Source organism: Gallinula chloropus (genome assembly GCF_964237585.1).
Source record: "Gallinula chloropus genome assembly, chromosome: 7".
NCBI classification, from domain to species: domain Eukaryota; kingdom Metazoa; phylum Chordata; class Aves; order Gruiformes; family Rallidae; genus Gallinula; species Gallinula chloropus.
This window is the reverse complement of record NC_140092.1, coordinates 3,829,498-3,844,601: the sequence shown is the minus strand read 5'-3', so window position 1 is coordinate 3,844,601 and position 15,104 is coordinate 3,829,498. Positions and strand designations below refer to the sequence as shown.

The window sequence follows — 15,104 nt, the reverse complement described above, 5'->3', positions numbered from 1 at the left end:
GCTCCTTATCAACAAGATGGTCAAAACAACTGTTACTACTTCACTCTCTAGGTTTGCTACAAAGTGTGCGTTGCTCAGGAAGAGCTGTGGAAGGCTTTTCATGACATCAGCGTGGTATGTGGAATGCATAAAAAGCAATAAGTTATGATGTGCCAAATTTTCCTTTGTGTTTAAGAAGTTCAAGATGACGTTGAGACACTCAGAACAGACCATGTTTGCATCTCCTGCCAGGCACACGCCTTACTGAATGTAACTAATGCACACGCAACTTCTGACATTTCCACTGTGCCCAGTAAGGAATGAGGACGCTGCTGCTTGGTGTGTTGAAAAATACACACTTCAGAGGGGAGAGAGCAGAACACTCACTTTGATATCAACATGTTTACAGATTTTAAAGGTTGAAAGATCTGTTCCCCGAGACTGCCTTAGATACAAATCACTCAATACATCTCCTCCCTGTAAATTTAGGGCAATAGAAACTCCCATGCGTGAGCAACTACTGCTAGGAAACACCTTTCTTCCTTCTCTTCTAACACTAAGCATTAGGAATACTGAGCTTTATGAGCTGAAAGAGTTGCTTATGCTTCTTGAAGTCAAAACCATTTTCTCCTCTGGTTTCACAGGAGGGCAGTTACTGGTTCTGATCTACAGTTGCGTTTGAGACTAGGGGTGGGTTTTTTTAGCTAACAAATTGCTCCCAATTTTCATACTGAAGATTTTGGCTTTAATATTGTCTATCCTTTGGCTTTGTTCCAACATCCCAGAACATGTTTCACTGCACAATCTGTTTGTGTTGTACTCTCTCTTCTCACCTAGAGGTAAACCTCTTTAGTTGACTTATCATCATTATTATTAAATCAACCTGATCTCTGACTCGAGTAGTTTCAAAGGATTAGAAGTAGAGGTCATACATGTGCAAAATGATCACTATGTACTGAAGTGGTATGATTAAATAAAAGCCTGAGACAGTGTAGATGCTGTTGCACAGTCAGAGTTTTCTCTTCATCCTGTCCGCACGCCGGGAGCCGCGCTGGAACCGCCGGAGGTGTGGGGGTCACTGATAAAACCACCCGATTCTGCCAGCTCTGCTCCAGCTTTCCTACCAGCTCTTTCAAAGGTTTCTGTGTTCTTTGCAGGCTTAAGAGTTATTTGATGTCTGATAAAGGGATTTTAAATGAATGCTATGTACACATGCTTATTCCCTGGAAAATATTTCCATCGTAACGGTGTGGAAAGATGCACAACACACACAAGTATGGCACAGACCCGGCTCCACGGGACAAGGAGTCAAGAGTTCCACAGCCAAATCATGTAGGCAATACTGTATCTTTAATCAATTATCATACCAGTCCAGGAAAAGCAAGGAGAATGAACACATCACAAGGAAGAAGAGGATCCATACTCTAAATCCAGCATTGTTTTTGATGGCCTGCAAGGAAAAGGTTATCTCTGTTACCATCACCAGTAAACACAGGGTAGAATTGCATTACTGGCAACCCAGGATTGCCTGTGCCCTCCCCCAAAATAACAAACCCTGCTGCTCCCTTCAGGTGAAGGCAGGTCAGGGTGGCTGCATCTCTTCAGGTTTATCACACTAAAGTTCCTCTCAGAATCTTAGAATTGCTCATTTTAAGAAATGCAACACAATGGAAACATGCTGAAAACATGAAAATCCATCAAAATGTACATCCCCAAGGTCAGCAGTGAAATTCTGCCATTAGAAATAACCAGGCCTCCATCATTCTAGTAAACATCTGACTTCAAAAAAAAAACCAAAAGCCCCCAAACCCGACAACTTTCTGGAGGTAGGACTGTCAATCACATCTTTCAGTCTCGGAGCAAGGGGTGAGTACAGCAAGTATTTTGGGGGGGATTCTTCTTCCCCTAATTGAGACCAACAAAAGCAAGGGACCTGTTTTTCTCTCATTTTTTCAGATTTACAGGTGGAACAGACACACGATACAAACAATCCAAGTGATGAAGTTTTGTATCTATCACCTTTCTCCCCTGTTTCTCAGAGTGGTTTAGGAACCTTTGTTCCACCCACAAACATGAGAAACAAAGCAAAAGTAACCTCAGTTCATGGCACTTGTCAGGAGGAGAGCAGCAGCTCTCTCCTGTGTTACACACTCTCTGCTCTCAGGAGGGAGAAAAAATAAGAATGAGCCTCTTACTCAGTAGCCCAAATTAGGAACTCTGTTTTTATTGAAATCTCAGTTACTGAAAGAAAGCATCTTTGCTCCAATCAGTCAGACAAGGGGAGGGGTTTGTTTACTAGGAGCATGTGCTCTGCAGTCAGCACGGTGAAGAGCCTCTGCTCAGCACTTGCCTCCTTTCAGCGCTGTCTTTACTTACTGCAAATTCTCCCCCAGCCCCCTTGGCTTTTAGACAAACTTCAGAGGTGCTTAAACACAGCCCAGGCAACCCTCACATCTCAAAAGCAGCTGAGGCCAAGTAGCTTTCTGCAGGCCTGTGCAGCTATTCACGTCACGGCCCGGAGAGAAGCACCACGAGCTGTCACCCCAACACACGCAGCACCTGCCTGCACAGTGGGTGAGCACCCTGTGCTGCTGAAAGCAACACCTGGGCAAAGCTGAGCATTAAGGGGAACAGGGGAGTTCAGCAGACAGCTCAGAAACATTACCTCTCGTATGTCCTCGTTGCCTTCTTTGATATTCTCTGTTGCACCCACTACTAATTGGTGGATATTGTCAATATCGGTTTCCTGTTAAACCAAATGGGGAAACAGAGATGAGTATTAGGGGAAAACACCCCTAAGGACTGGGGAACAAGCAGGACTCCAAAAATAAAATCAAATTTGGTATTACAAACATCTTGGTTTCAATGATGCAAAAGGTCTAGAGGCAATGAACCTGTCATTGCTTTACCTGAGGTTCTGTGAGCCTGAATGGAGACCCCTGAGATCTAGAGGAAGTCTCCTATTTATGGAGAATTTAATCCAAGCTAAGTTATGCCAGCTTTTCCCAAATAGCTGCCACCAACTCTGGAGGAGATGCCATTAAAGAACACATTTAACTGGACACTGATTCCAAGGCAGTGGGGATCCCTGACACAGATGTTGCACTTTCCATTTCCAGTACATGCTGGTAAGTAACAATCATAAGTATTTTGATTTTGCATTTGAAAAGAAACCCAGAATCTTTCCCTTCACATTTGCATCAAAGATCCCTTAATCCCCTGTTTACATCTTGCAAACAAGACCAAAACACCCCCATGAAAAGCTTCAAGCTGTACTGGCAGCTGTAGTATTAAGTTAAGTTATACAGACCTGTTGCAAGACCTTCTCAGTGAATATTTCTTGTAATCTGGAGATTTCCACCACTTTTCCTTCAATTTGCCTAGGTGAAGAACAGACACACTCCATTAGAAACTAGTGCAGACACGTCTTGCTCCCACCGATCCAGACTCTGCCAGCACCAAGCTACTGGAAAGGCACAGCTATGTTGTTAGCTCCCCTGACCAGCACCCAGTGAAGTGCTGGGCAGGGTGCTGCCTGCAGTGTCCCTCACTGCGAGGGCTCCCCGCACCCAGCAGACAGCACAATGCCAACCAAAACCTTCATCTTACAAAAATTTCAGTGAGTGAGCCAGGGCAGAAGCCTTCCACCTGTACCTGGCACTGCTGTGGGTAGTCGTGTGTCACCCAGAACCACTCCTTACACCAGGGACAGCACAATGTGTGACCTCCTACAGCTCATTTACCAGGCACTTGTGCTCCATCCCTCCTTCCAACACACGGCTACAACTCACACAGCCAGGTGCCCCGAGGCAGACTGGCTGCGTGTGGGTGTTGTCAGGGTTTATGGGCCCAGCACAGGCATCAGTCTGACAAGTAACAGAAAACTCTTACCTGACTTCATCGAAGAGATTGTTCATTTCACCAACGAGTCTCTGGTTCTCCTGTTCAAACTGGAGGAAGGAAATAACAGCCATTGAGTTCACATACTTGGACTCAGGGAACCTCATTCAACCCCACCCCAGACCAGCCAACTTCCACCCTTCCTCACTATCCATTTACCACGTCTCAACTAAAAAGATCTTCAAGAATTACTAACACTGGCCTGAACAAACAATAAAATCTGCTTATTTGTAACCCCTGTGGCACGTCGACTCCCCAGTAATGACACAAGCCCCAAAATTACCTGAAGATTTTTCTCAGTTTACTTTGCAATAAGGAAAAATACAGTGGCTGAAATCTGACCTTTTTATTATTTTAGAAATCAGGAGTGGGGGAAGGTCTCATGCTTGTGTAAACCCACAGTTCTCTCTGTGATGTCGTTCACATTATCCATGTGCTGCCCATGACACGAAGTTAAGAGCTTCTAGATCTTGCCACAGTATGAAATCTTTTCCCATCTAGTACTTCACAAATGCATTGGCATTAGTTATTCCAGCAGACCTCAGCCATTAAAGCCCCTGAGCAGTCAATTAAACTATTATTTAAATAGACTTTTATTTTAGCACTACTTTTTTCAAAATGCAAGCATAAACAGAAGAGTTCATAGAGGAAAAGGGACTTCAGCCTCTCCTTGTAAGACTTCACCTCCAGACCCTTCACCATCCTCACTGCCCTCCTCTGGACACTCTATAATATTTCTGTGTCCCTGTTGTACTGTGGCACCCAAAGCTGCACCCAGTACTCGCCTGAAGCCCCGGTAACAGCTACACCCACAACGGACTCATCTGTGTGCTTTTCTCACAAAGCTGGGAAGACCTGGTCCATGTGGTTATACAAAAATTATTTCTTTTAAATTACAGATTTGGTTTTGTACTAGAGGTCTGCTATCTACCCAACTGGCAAGAACAGCTTTGTCTCCTTGGTCAAAGGGCTCCAGAGAGTCCAAAATCATGGAGGAAGGGGCAGGGAGGGATAGTGGGAGCTGTTGGGAACTGTCACCATCACTGTGGCCTCAGGGAAGGAGCCCAGCCCCACGGGTTAAGGGGGAACAGAGAGGAACATACTGCACAGGTCCCTGGAGTCCCCCTGAGTTCCACCCTACAGATCCAGTGGTTTTGTTAGACAAGGACAAGTGTTACAACACGTTCAGACACCATCACTGCTTCCTGCAGTCTCCTGCTACAGAGCAGTTGTTAAACTGTAATCGACTAATACAGCGACAGGGACTTCACAGTACGGTCAAAGGTGTTACATCCCCACACTCCTCTACACTCACAGCACCGTGTGTCTCCTCAGGACGAAGCCATAGGACACAGCAATGAGACAGCCACCAGACTGGGCACTGAGTCAGCTGGTCAGTCCCTAAGTGACCAAATGGGGCCAACAGGCTGTAATTGTTTCTCTGGCTTCCCTAAGGATAAGTGTTTCTGCACAGATACCCAACATGTAAAACCCCTGATTTCGCTGCCGTAGGAAAACTGAGATGATAACTAATTTAGGAGGCAAATTTTCAATAAGGCAGCAGTGAATGATGTTAATCCCTGACAAATAGCACAAATCCACTTGAGAAAGTATGCTTTCAAACGTGCCTTTGATATTTAAAACCCTCCACTGGCACAGATCGCCTGTTAAACTGCTAAATGATCTTTGCAATGTGAAATCATAGCTAAAACAGTCAATTGAACAAAAGGTTAGAGCACAGAACACATCATATCCCAGTGTGTCACAAAGGGATTGACATGATGGGAACATAAACCCAACCCCAGCCATCAGTATAGCTCAACGATTTATGGATTACTAAAGTAGCCACTTTTATAACAGTTCTGCTACTAAAGTGACAAACTGCCTAAGGTATGGCTAAAAATCTAATGCACAGAAGAAATTATGGCTCTTTTTTGTTATCCCATGAGCTAAGTCATTACATGTACTGTACCTGAATTTAAGACCAAAAGAAAAAGAAAGGTAAAGTCAGGGGAAATTAGATTTTTCACAACTCAAACAGCAGAGCCAGATTTTTCTCCCCACTCAATGTCACAAGACATCACTCAGAGTAACTATAAAACCCATTAATATACCTGTGCTCAGGGTTATACACTGAAATTTATTGTGCAAATCATACAATAGCCTGCAACCATTATGAACGATGTAAAAGCCCTCTCCTGTGGGTAAAATACTGGCAGAAATTGCTGCTGTGGCACTGTGGCAGGGCTTTAATTTATTATTTTTCCCCACAGGAAGGATTGTGGAACCATGACTGAGAGCTGCAGGTATGACTTGACACCACACATTCCAATTTAAAACCAACACCCCGGTTCCTAAGCTGTAAGAACCCTCTTCTGAGCGCTGCTGGATTTGCTGAGTAACTTAAGAGCAGTTGGTCCTTGCTTCACAAATCAAATGTTCCTCTGTGACATCAAACATAAAGCACAAGAGAAGTTACTCACTGGCACTAAAGCTGCAGGGATTTGTTACATGCTTGTAAAGGTCTCTGATTGCTGCTTTAAGAGCACAATGATGTTACTAGATACTGCCAAGTTGTTATGAAGGATTTAGGTGAGCAGTGCAAAAAGCAACACACATTCAAATACTCAAACTACTTCCCAGTTACACCTGGTTTTACAGCCAGTACCCAGGTATACCTGAAAATAGACTGCTGGATCCAGTGGCTTTCAAGACTGTAAAGGCTGAAATTGTACCCAACGTTTACTAAGAAAGGCCAGCTCTTAGCTCTAAGCTTCCTCAAAAATGCACTGAAAGAGCAGCTTTGCTGTATGTTGCCACATACATCCCTAGCCTTGGGAAATTAGCTAAGGTCACACAGTGGCCTGACAAGGAATGACCCTGAGTGGGCAGCACTGACTGTAGCTAGAAACCATCAGCGTGGATGCTGACTCACTTGTCCTTTAATCCTAATGAACACTGACTCCTTCCAAGGCATGATGCAGACATAAGTGATGCTTCTTAATTCTTAGGAGAGGTAGAAAGCAAGCCTGGATTTCTCCATGACACTGCCAGAAGCATAGATTCACACTGTGAGCAGCAGCTGAGGGAACAGCCAGCCCTGACTCCCGGTGACAGTACTGCCAGCCTGCAGTGAGGGACAACAGGAGGGAACAGCTCTGGGAAAGATCAGAACCACAACAAAACCCAACAGGGGATTCAGACACCCAGCTCAGAACCAGCTTTCTCCAAAACACAGAATAAATTGCAAGCAGAGAGGAGGCTGTTCTGGTGGTGGCTCCTCTTTGTAGCCTTTTTTTCAACTCTAGTTTCCTAGTGTCAGTACTAAAGCACAAGCTCTGAGAGGACAGAACAAAACCACATTTTAAATGGAAATTCACATGGGGAAATTTAAGAATAAATATGGCACAAGAGCAGTGAAAATATATCAGTGTGTTTATACAGACAGGACTTCAAGGTGTGTTGTTATTTTGATTTTGGTAGCTTTTTCATTTTCAGCTTCTCTAAACAGAGTAGTAAATTTGTCTCTCTTTTCCCACAGAGCAGAATGATAAAGCTGAGATGTAAATTTGCAGCACAAAGTCATTTTTCTAGGCTTAATCATGGCACTGACACCAAGGCACTGTTCCACACTATAAATTTTCTTGTAAACTCTAGGCAGAACTGTGCAAGCTAAGAATGAGGACATACTACAGCCTGAGCTGAAAGTGTAATTTGGAGCATCAGTGTTATTTTTACACCCCTTCTCATGGGAAGTACAACCTCAGTAAATCAGTGTAAACCCAGGAAAAAAGTAATTAAGAAGAGTGTAGGGCAGGAGAGCTCTGAATGGACCAAGAGGAATAATGGATTTTTTTCAAAATATCTCTTGGCTCTCTCCTAGGAAGAGCTGCCCAAATGTGGAATAAGCAGCAGATTAGGAGATTTAGGAGTCTGGGAATATTTAAAGCATTAAACTATGAAGACAGATTTTTCTCTTTCTTTGTATAAAAGGATTTCATGAAAAAGAAATGTATTTATTCCCAAAGCACCATGGTAAGGGATGTAACATGTTTAAAACTTCATTACAATGGGAGGCCTACAAAAAGCAATCCAACATTTAGTAGCCAGTTGTTAGTAAACCCTGGCAGAGGCACCACCTCCAATGCTCCTTTCCTCCCAGTCCTCTGGGAGCTTGCAGCAAGGGGGCTCATAATACTGTGCCTAAACACAGAAGACTGAAAATATGTAAAGAATTCTCCTTTAAAAGAAAGCATTAAGCAGGAATAAGCCTTTAGATTCCAGACTGGCACCTGAGAACAGCATGAGAGCATCAAGCTCAGCCTCTGAAGAACCTTTTCTCTTTGACAAACCACACCAGAATTATGCACAACTTACTCATCTCTGATGGGAAGGGTGATGCAGCTTGTGTTTGGGAACATCTCTAGTCACTGCCAAGGAAGCTTCACACACTCAGGCTGCAGCAGCCCTTGGCCTTAGCAAAGCTCACCATGTGCTCACCGCTCAGAGATCTGTGTGTCTACTGAGCAGCTGTAAATCAGTTTTGCTTCCTTTATATAAAACAAGGCAGTGTGTGCTCATGGAGAGAGGCTGCCTAAGAATCCTGAACCATGTTCAAAGCAATCAATGTTAGGAGTGCCACAAAGTGTAAGAGTAGTCAGAAATCATGCCTATTTCCTCCTGCATCAGTTCAATGGGAAGCAGAACTGGATGGCCAGGCTGGTGACAGGGGGATGCAGAAAAGGTAAAATTCATCACACTCTGTGGTGACAGAAAGCTTGTAGCTGTTCCTTCTAGTAAACCAACATGAATTTGATACTTTTTTTTTTAAAAAAGGAATAAAATTAAGTATAACTTCACAGTTATACTGAAATACACTATTTAAGGCATTTATATTTAAGAATAAATCTAACTATTTATTCTTTCAGAAGTCTCATCGTGCTTGTTCTGATGTTGCCTTGACTTCTATTGTTTCCCCAACTAAAAAAAAATATTCATAATTGTAATTTTAAAACCCAATTTTAATTTCAGTTGTTGAAATAGAGTTGTGGCTAATGTCATGGTTCCACCTCAGTATTTTGTAGCAACTTTAAATATTATCTGCTACCAGAAGAACCAGGAAGCCATCTGGTAAAGGTGTATCTTGTCATAGCATTATTCTGAATAACATGGAAGTTGAAAATGAATTTGGGTGAATCTGTACTTTTTGAACACACGTGAATACAGGAGAAAATGTAATAAAATGGATGCTAAGGCACAAGACACACTCACCATTTGTATTTCTTCAGGTGATAGCTCATCTTCACCTTTGCCATCCCCCCATAATCCAAGGTTACTTTGGGCTTCAGGCTGATTCCTGTCTGTAAAAGAACCAGCAAACACTTGAGACAATGCAGGACACCAAGTATTGAGGTTAAGTAACTCTTCATCCTTTTCAGCACCCCAATGAAATAGTTGTATCTCAATTGCCATTAACAGAGATTCACCCATTATTTACAGCACAAAATTACACCAGTAGCCCTAAACTTAGGAACTGGGACAAGAGTCAACTTGTCCACAAGTTGTCCATAATGTGTTCACTTGTTCACAAGTTTAATTTTGTGAACTCCCAGGAGCTGCACAAATACTGACAAGTGAAGGATGGGCAACAACTCTCAATGCACTCAGACCTGATCAGCACAAACTACTGCAGCATTTGTCTCTTCACAGAAAACAGAGTTTTCAAAATGACAGTCTACAAACTATTATTTTCCAATGAGACTTGACAGAGCTACCAGCTCCTCATTCCTAAAAGTAAAGCCAGAACCTCAAAATTCACAGGAGAAACTCGATTTCCTCACGCTGCTCAAAGTGTGTATTAGAGTGGAAATCCTGCAGCACACTGTGCATGGGGTCTTCCAGCATAGGGCAGGAATCAGAGCTGATCCTGCAAACTCACCCTTGCACATCAGTAGCTGCTTCATTGATTTCAACAGTACTTCCCCTCTGATGAAAGATAATCATCTGCAGAAATCTTAGCAGGAGTTGGGCATAAAGGATCTTGAATGGCTATTTCTGGGACATTCCCTTCTGCAAGATTTATTTTTAGGCTTAATTACAGACTTCTGATTATAGGCAAGAATGGGAAAGGAAAAAAACCCTCTGCTACAGGAACCTACTGTTTCTGAAGCTGCTCTGGCATCGGTGTTTAACACCCTAACGACTGGACTGCATTCTTCAGAAGGCCTCTTCTCCCCACTGGCTGTGACATCCTGACAAAACCCAACAGAGAGATCCATACCACCCCACAGCAGACCAAGGCTGCACCTACTTTGACTTATCAGATGCAGTTTACAACTTAGAACACAGAAAGATTTAGGTTTCAGTTTTCATAGATTTCAGACTTCCTATTTATCCCAGTCCATCTTTCAGAGATTTGTAAATATTAGCATTTGCCTGTTACAACCTTCTAAATCAATTTCTTTACAATTGCTTAAGCAGCCCTGTCATTCAGACTCTGACACATCCTGGGCAGCCTTTGAAAGGAATAGTCTTGTTTACACACAAATATATGAAGAGGATTATAAGGAGAAATTTTCCCCTTTAACCTTCACTATAACATTTGTGAAAACTCTTGAAAGAGAAATATTATTGGTGAGTATTGTTGTGTATGTCTCCTTTATAATTGTTGTTCCCCACCAACCAAACCAGGATGTACAAACTGACATTACAAATGAGGAGTGTGGATAAGGAATATACTAAATTAAAAAACCAAACCAAAACAACAAAAAAACCCACACCAACAAAAACCAAACCAATCAAACAAAACCAACCACCAAAACCAACCAACCAACCAGAGATCTGTTTTCTCTTGCAAATAAGAAATAAAACCAAGAATATTATAGAACCCTAGAATGGTTTGGGTTGGAAGGGACCTCCAAGATCATCTAGTCCCAGCCCCCCTGCCATAAGCAGGGACACCCTCCATTACCTCAAGTTGTCCAAAGCCCCATCCAACCTGGCCTTGGACACTGCAAGAGAGGGGCAGTCACAGCTGCTCTGGGCAGCCTGTGCCAGGGCCTCACCACCCTCAGAGTGAAGACTTTATTCCTAGTATCTGATCTAAATCTACCCTACTCCAACTTAAAGCCATCCCCCTTGTCCTATCACTCCGTGCCCTTGTAAACAGCCCCTCTCCATCTTTCCTGTACCCCTTCATGTACTGGCAGGCTGCTATAAGGTCTCCCTGGAGCCTTCTCTTCTCCAGGCTGAACAATCCCAACTCTCTCCGCCTGTCTTCACAGGGGAGGTGCTCCAGCCCTCTCCATCTTCATGGCCCTCCTCTGGACTCTTTCCAAGAGCTCCATGTCTGTCTTGTGATGGGGATCCCAGAGTTGGACTTTAACATTTTAAAGATTGTTTAGAAAAAGGATTCAACTGGAGTTGAAATACTGATGACATCCTATTTCACAGAAACACAAAACTTGTTTAGGCAATCAATGTATTAACATTATATCAGAATTATAATGAATTATTTACTGATTCAAAGAAAAGAAGATAATTAGTTTATGGAGCCTAGAAAAAAATAAAGAATATATTCCTATTTTACCCCAGAGGAACCAATTAGTCTCACACACTGTTAAAAAACACAGCACCTGTATCCAATGTGATTGCTAATAAGCAAATAGACTTATTGTAAGAGGTAAGCAAGAAGCACGTATCTCCCCAGGGCTCTTCCTGTCACTGCAGCACATTTCTGGCTACTGGGGAAGTTGTTCTGCAGCTTTCATGGAGCTGACATTAATGCTTGTCTACAATTCATCCAGTGAAAGCCAAACTGCATTTCTCTTGCAGATAGAGAAGTAGCTAATGCATGACAGAGATACAAAGTCATGATCAAATCCTCCAAACCCTGTTCCATGCTGAAAGGAGACAGCTGCTAAGCATGTGTACCAGTTCAAAAGCTACTCATTATTTACATTTATTTCCATAAACTAAATGTCAACTTTGTAATATGCAAATAAATAGTGTCAGCATATAAAAGCAATCTCCAGAGAGACTATTTTCCTACCATGAGGCATGTCCAGTATAATTCTAATGTAAACAGGTGCTTTGCCTCAGAACAAAAGTGATCAAATTTTGCTTTGGTTTCTAACAAAAAAAGTCCCAGACAAAACCCAAGTTATGCTTCAGCATGCCAAGTGGGATGTTCAGCTGGTCATCATGATGTTCAAGTTAAGGACAGGAGCACAAGGTGCTCTCAGAAGAGCTCTTTACAGCTGAGGTATCTAACCCATGGGACTCTAGGCACACTGGTGATGACTAATTCATAAACACAAATGATCACCATTCTTTAAACCACTAATATGCTGAGGATGAAACAGTTTATTTATAAATGCATTAATTTCTCCAGTTTCTTAAAAAATTGTAAAGTTACTTTAAAAGAAACAACAACAAAACTAAAACCTTCAAAGGCTGCAAGGTTTAAACAGAGCTTGTTTCCTAGTCATCTCCTTCATATGCTATTCCCATGCTTCAACAACCACCTACCAGTGAAGTCACAAGGCTGATTTCTATAAGCAGCAGCAACTAACACTTACCCTTATGTGAGGAACCACAGGTTGTGTGCATCTATGATCTGCTTCCAACAGATTTATTTAGACATACAAGTTTCATATTTTTCTCAAAGACTAGTCAGCAATCCCTTATAAGTGCTGCATCAGCATCACTTAGGTGACAGGACCCCTACTTTCTTATTAAAATAAAGTATAAATTAATAGAAATGGAAATTGAAGTAATCAAAATTAGTGTGCAATAAACAAGGCTTCATTTCTTTTTATTGCAGCTCTTTGCTGTGTCCAAGGCAACCAAGGAGCAGTGTTCTCCACGGTGTGGCGTGGATTTTTGAAGCTGAAAATTGCAATGACACTATGTGGTGGGAGTGCACACTGCCAGAGACTGCAGAGCCATTCAGGAACAAGGAGAGAGCAGAGGGCAATGAAGATGCTACTATGCAGCTGCTCCTCTGCTGGCACTAGCTCACAGCTGCGAAACACTGATAACGCCGGAAGGTGAAACTCATCTCTGTGCCTGGGTGCTGCAGCGCTCAAGACATACCATAAAAAGGTAGTAAGCACTAGAAACGACACATAATCAGAACCTTTACTTCTTACAATAAATGCAGTGCCAGGAGGGGGAAAAAACCCACACTGATAGGGCTGCAGAAGTACACACTGGCTAGGAAGATAAGCAGTGCCGGATCAGAAAATGAGACCATCCGCACGCTGTGAGGGGATTCAGTGTGAGAGTCTCCATCCAGAAATGGAGTGCCCACTTGGCATCAATCCAGCCTTTGTACAGCCCTAAAAGGCACCAGCCAGAGGAACTTTACTATTTTAATAAAAAAACCCCCACCAAACAATAACTGATGATCAGAATAATACGGCCACACAGTGCATTTCTTCTGTCTTGATGGAGAACTATCATCACATTTCATAGCTCCAGTTTCTTTCTCTCAAAAACAAGCTAAAATATAAATATATATTTATATAAGAGTGTATATATACACACACACTCATGCTGTAAACCACAGGGTACCTTGGAGTCCTCTAGACAGCACACGCAGGAGAACTCAACCCAAGGAAAGCAATTCCAGAATCAGGGAAACAAGATGTCTCTTTAGGTATGAAAGCTGAAGTCACCTGCACAGTGGTGTGACTCCAAAAGGCATTCTGCAGCAGAGCTCAGCCAGCATACCCATGCCATGACAGAGCAGAACAGGGAAGAGAAAGGAGTTGCATCCCCTGGCCCCAGAAGCAGGCCACCAAGGAATCAGAAGCAATGCTCACAAGTTCTGTCAACAACAGCACCAGCTAAAACAACCCTAGGGTCAGAGCTCTGGACTTCTGGCTACATCCTGCCCACTAAAAGAGCAGATGCAATCCTTCCAGCAAGGAAACTCAATGCTACAAAGAAGAAACTTCCCAAACCTGCTGGATCTGGCCAGCCAGTAGCTTCCCCACTATGAGCATACGTTTCCTTCAAGTTCCTGCTGCAGAAGTGTCCAACTGAAGGCCTCTGTGCTCCAAAACTAGACAATGTTCCCAGAAAGCTGCCCAGCTACTTCCCAATTCCTTACCATCAGTGAAAGGAATGTAGAAAAATCAGACAGATCTCAGAAGTAGATGCATATTAATAAATAAACAGGAAAGAGTTCACACAGAGTGTACTGAGAGGAGGAGGAGGAATCCAGCAAGGAATAAGGCATTTTTAGCTGGTTGGGAAAAGCATGTCAAAAAGTTTAAGCCTGTGTGAACTCAGTCTCACAGAGTGCTTCACAAAAGCGTGACCAACTCAGGGAGGGTGGAAACTGAAAAGGTGCAAGTCACAGGAACAGACCTTGTACTGTGAATGAACCACTACTGAACAGACCTTGCCACAAAAAGTGAAATGTAACCATGTTTCCTTTTTACCTTTGCTCTCCTCAGCAGACAGTTTTTCTTCAGAATCATCTACAGGATTCTGTGAAGATTTTTCAGGGGAAAGAGGCGATTTGGACACGTTGCTCTGCTCAGGTTCAAGTCTGGACCTAGAAGCAAGAGAGCTATAATTTAACTCATATTACAGAGTCAGATTTCTCTAGAACAAGACCCACCACAGATTATTAAAGCTAAGTCTTGCAAACCTCACGTTAAAGATTTCCCAGTCAAGATACTAAATGTACTTAGCAACTTTCCCCAAAACATTATTACAAGAGGAAAGAAAGCACAGATAGGACTCCTCAACAAAACACATTATACATTCAGAATTGAGAATTTTGAAGGCTGCAGCATAAACCCCAGACACTTAATTAAGCTGTCTTTAAAAAATCCAATGTATTTTTACATATATATATGTTAAAAACAAACCAAATGACCAACCTTTTGGTCATACAGAACATTCTTTTTAGTAACAATAGCCAATACCACTCCAAGAATTAACTTTTTTTCCAAGAAGTAACTACAATTGTCGATTATCATTAAAAAAGGCAAGAAAATACAACAGAATTAGCTTTCTCCTGAAATGAGTATTTTTATTCAAGTAGCTTTGGAGAACAGCTTAACCAGGATGACAGTGATCATTGCTTTGTCTGCCAAAAGACACAACACACCTCTTAGAAGGGCCCTTGGGATTAATGGTCTAGAAGGGACCATATAGAGTTACAGGAAAAGAAAAATCATATGTAGTGGACAGATACACACCACATC

The 15,104-nt window shown here is 42.5% G+C and overlaps 1 protein-coding gene across 2 annotated transcripts in view; it reads right to left on the bottom strand.

Annotated features, from left to right (window-relative positions):
• STX18 (syntaxin 18) overlaps nt 1–15,104 on the bottom strand; it is a 58,225-nt gene that overhangs the window by 287 nt on the left and 42,834 nt on the right. The window contains exons 6-11 of one of the 2 annotated variants that reach the window (XM_084266702.1): nt 14,331–14,446; nt 9,151–9,239; nt 3,871–3,929; nt 3,290–3,359; nt 2,645–2,725; nt 1,347–1,429 (exon numbers count right to left, since the gene is read on the bottom strand). In XM_084266702.1, the coding sequence (XP_084122828.1) occupies nt 1,347–1,429; nt 2,645–2,725; nt 3,290–3,359; nt 3,871–3,929; nt 9,151–9,239; nt 14,331–14,446 (498 nt within the window). Of the gene's footprint in view, nt 1–1,174; nt 1,430–2,644; nt 2,726–3,289; nt 3,360–3,870; nt 3,930–9,150; nt 9,240–14,330; nt 14,447–15,104 lie in introns of those variants that run through there. The other variant, XM_084266703.1, reaches the window with a different exon arrangement.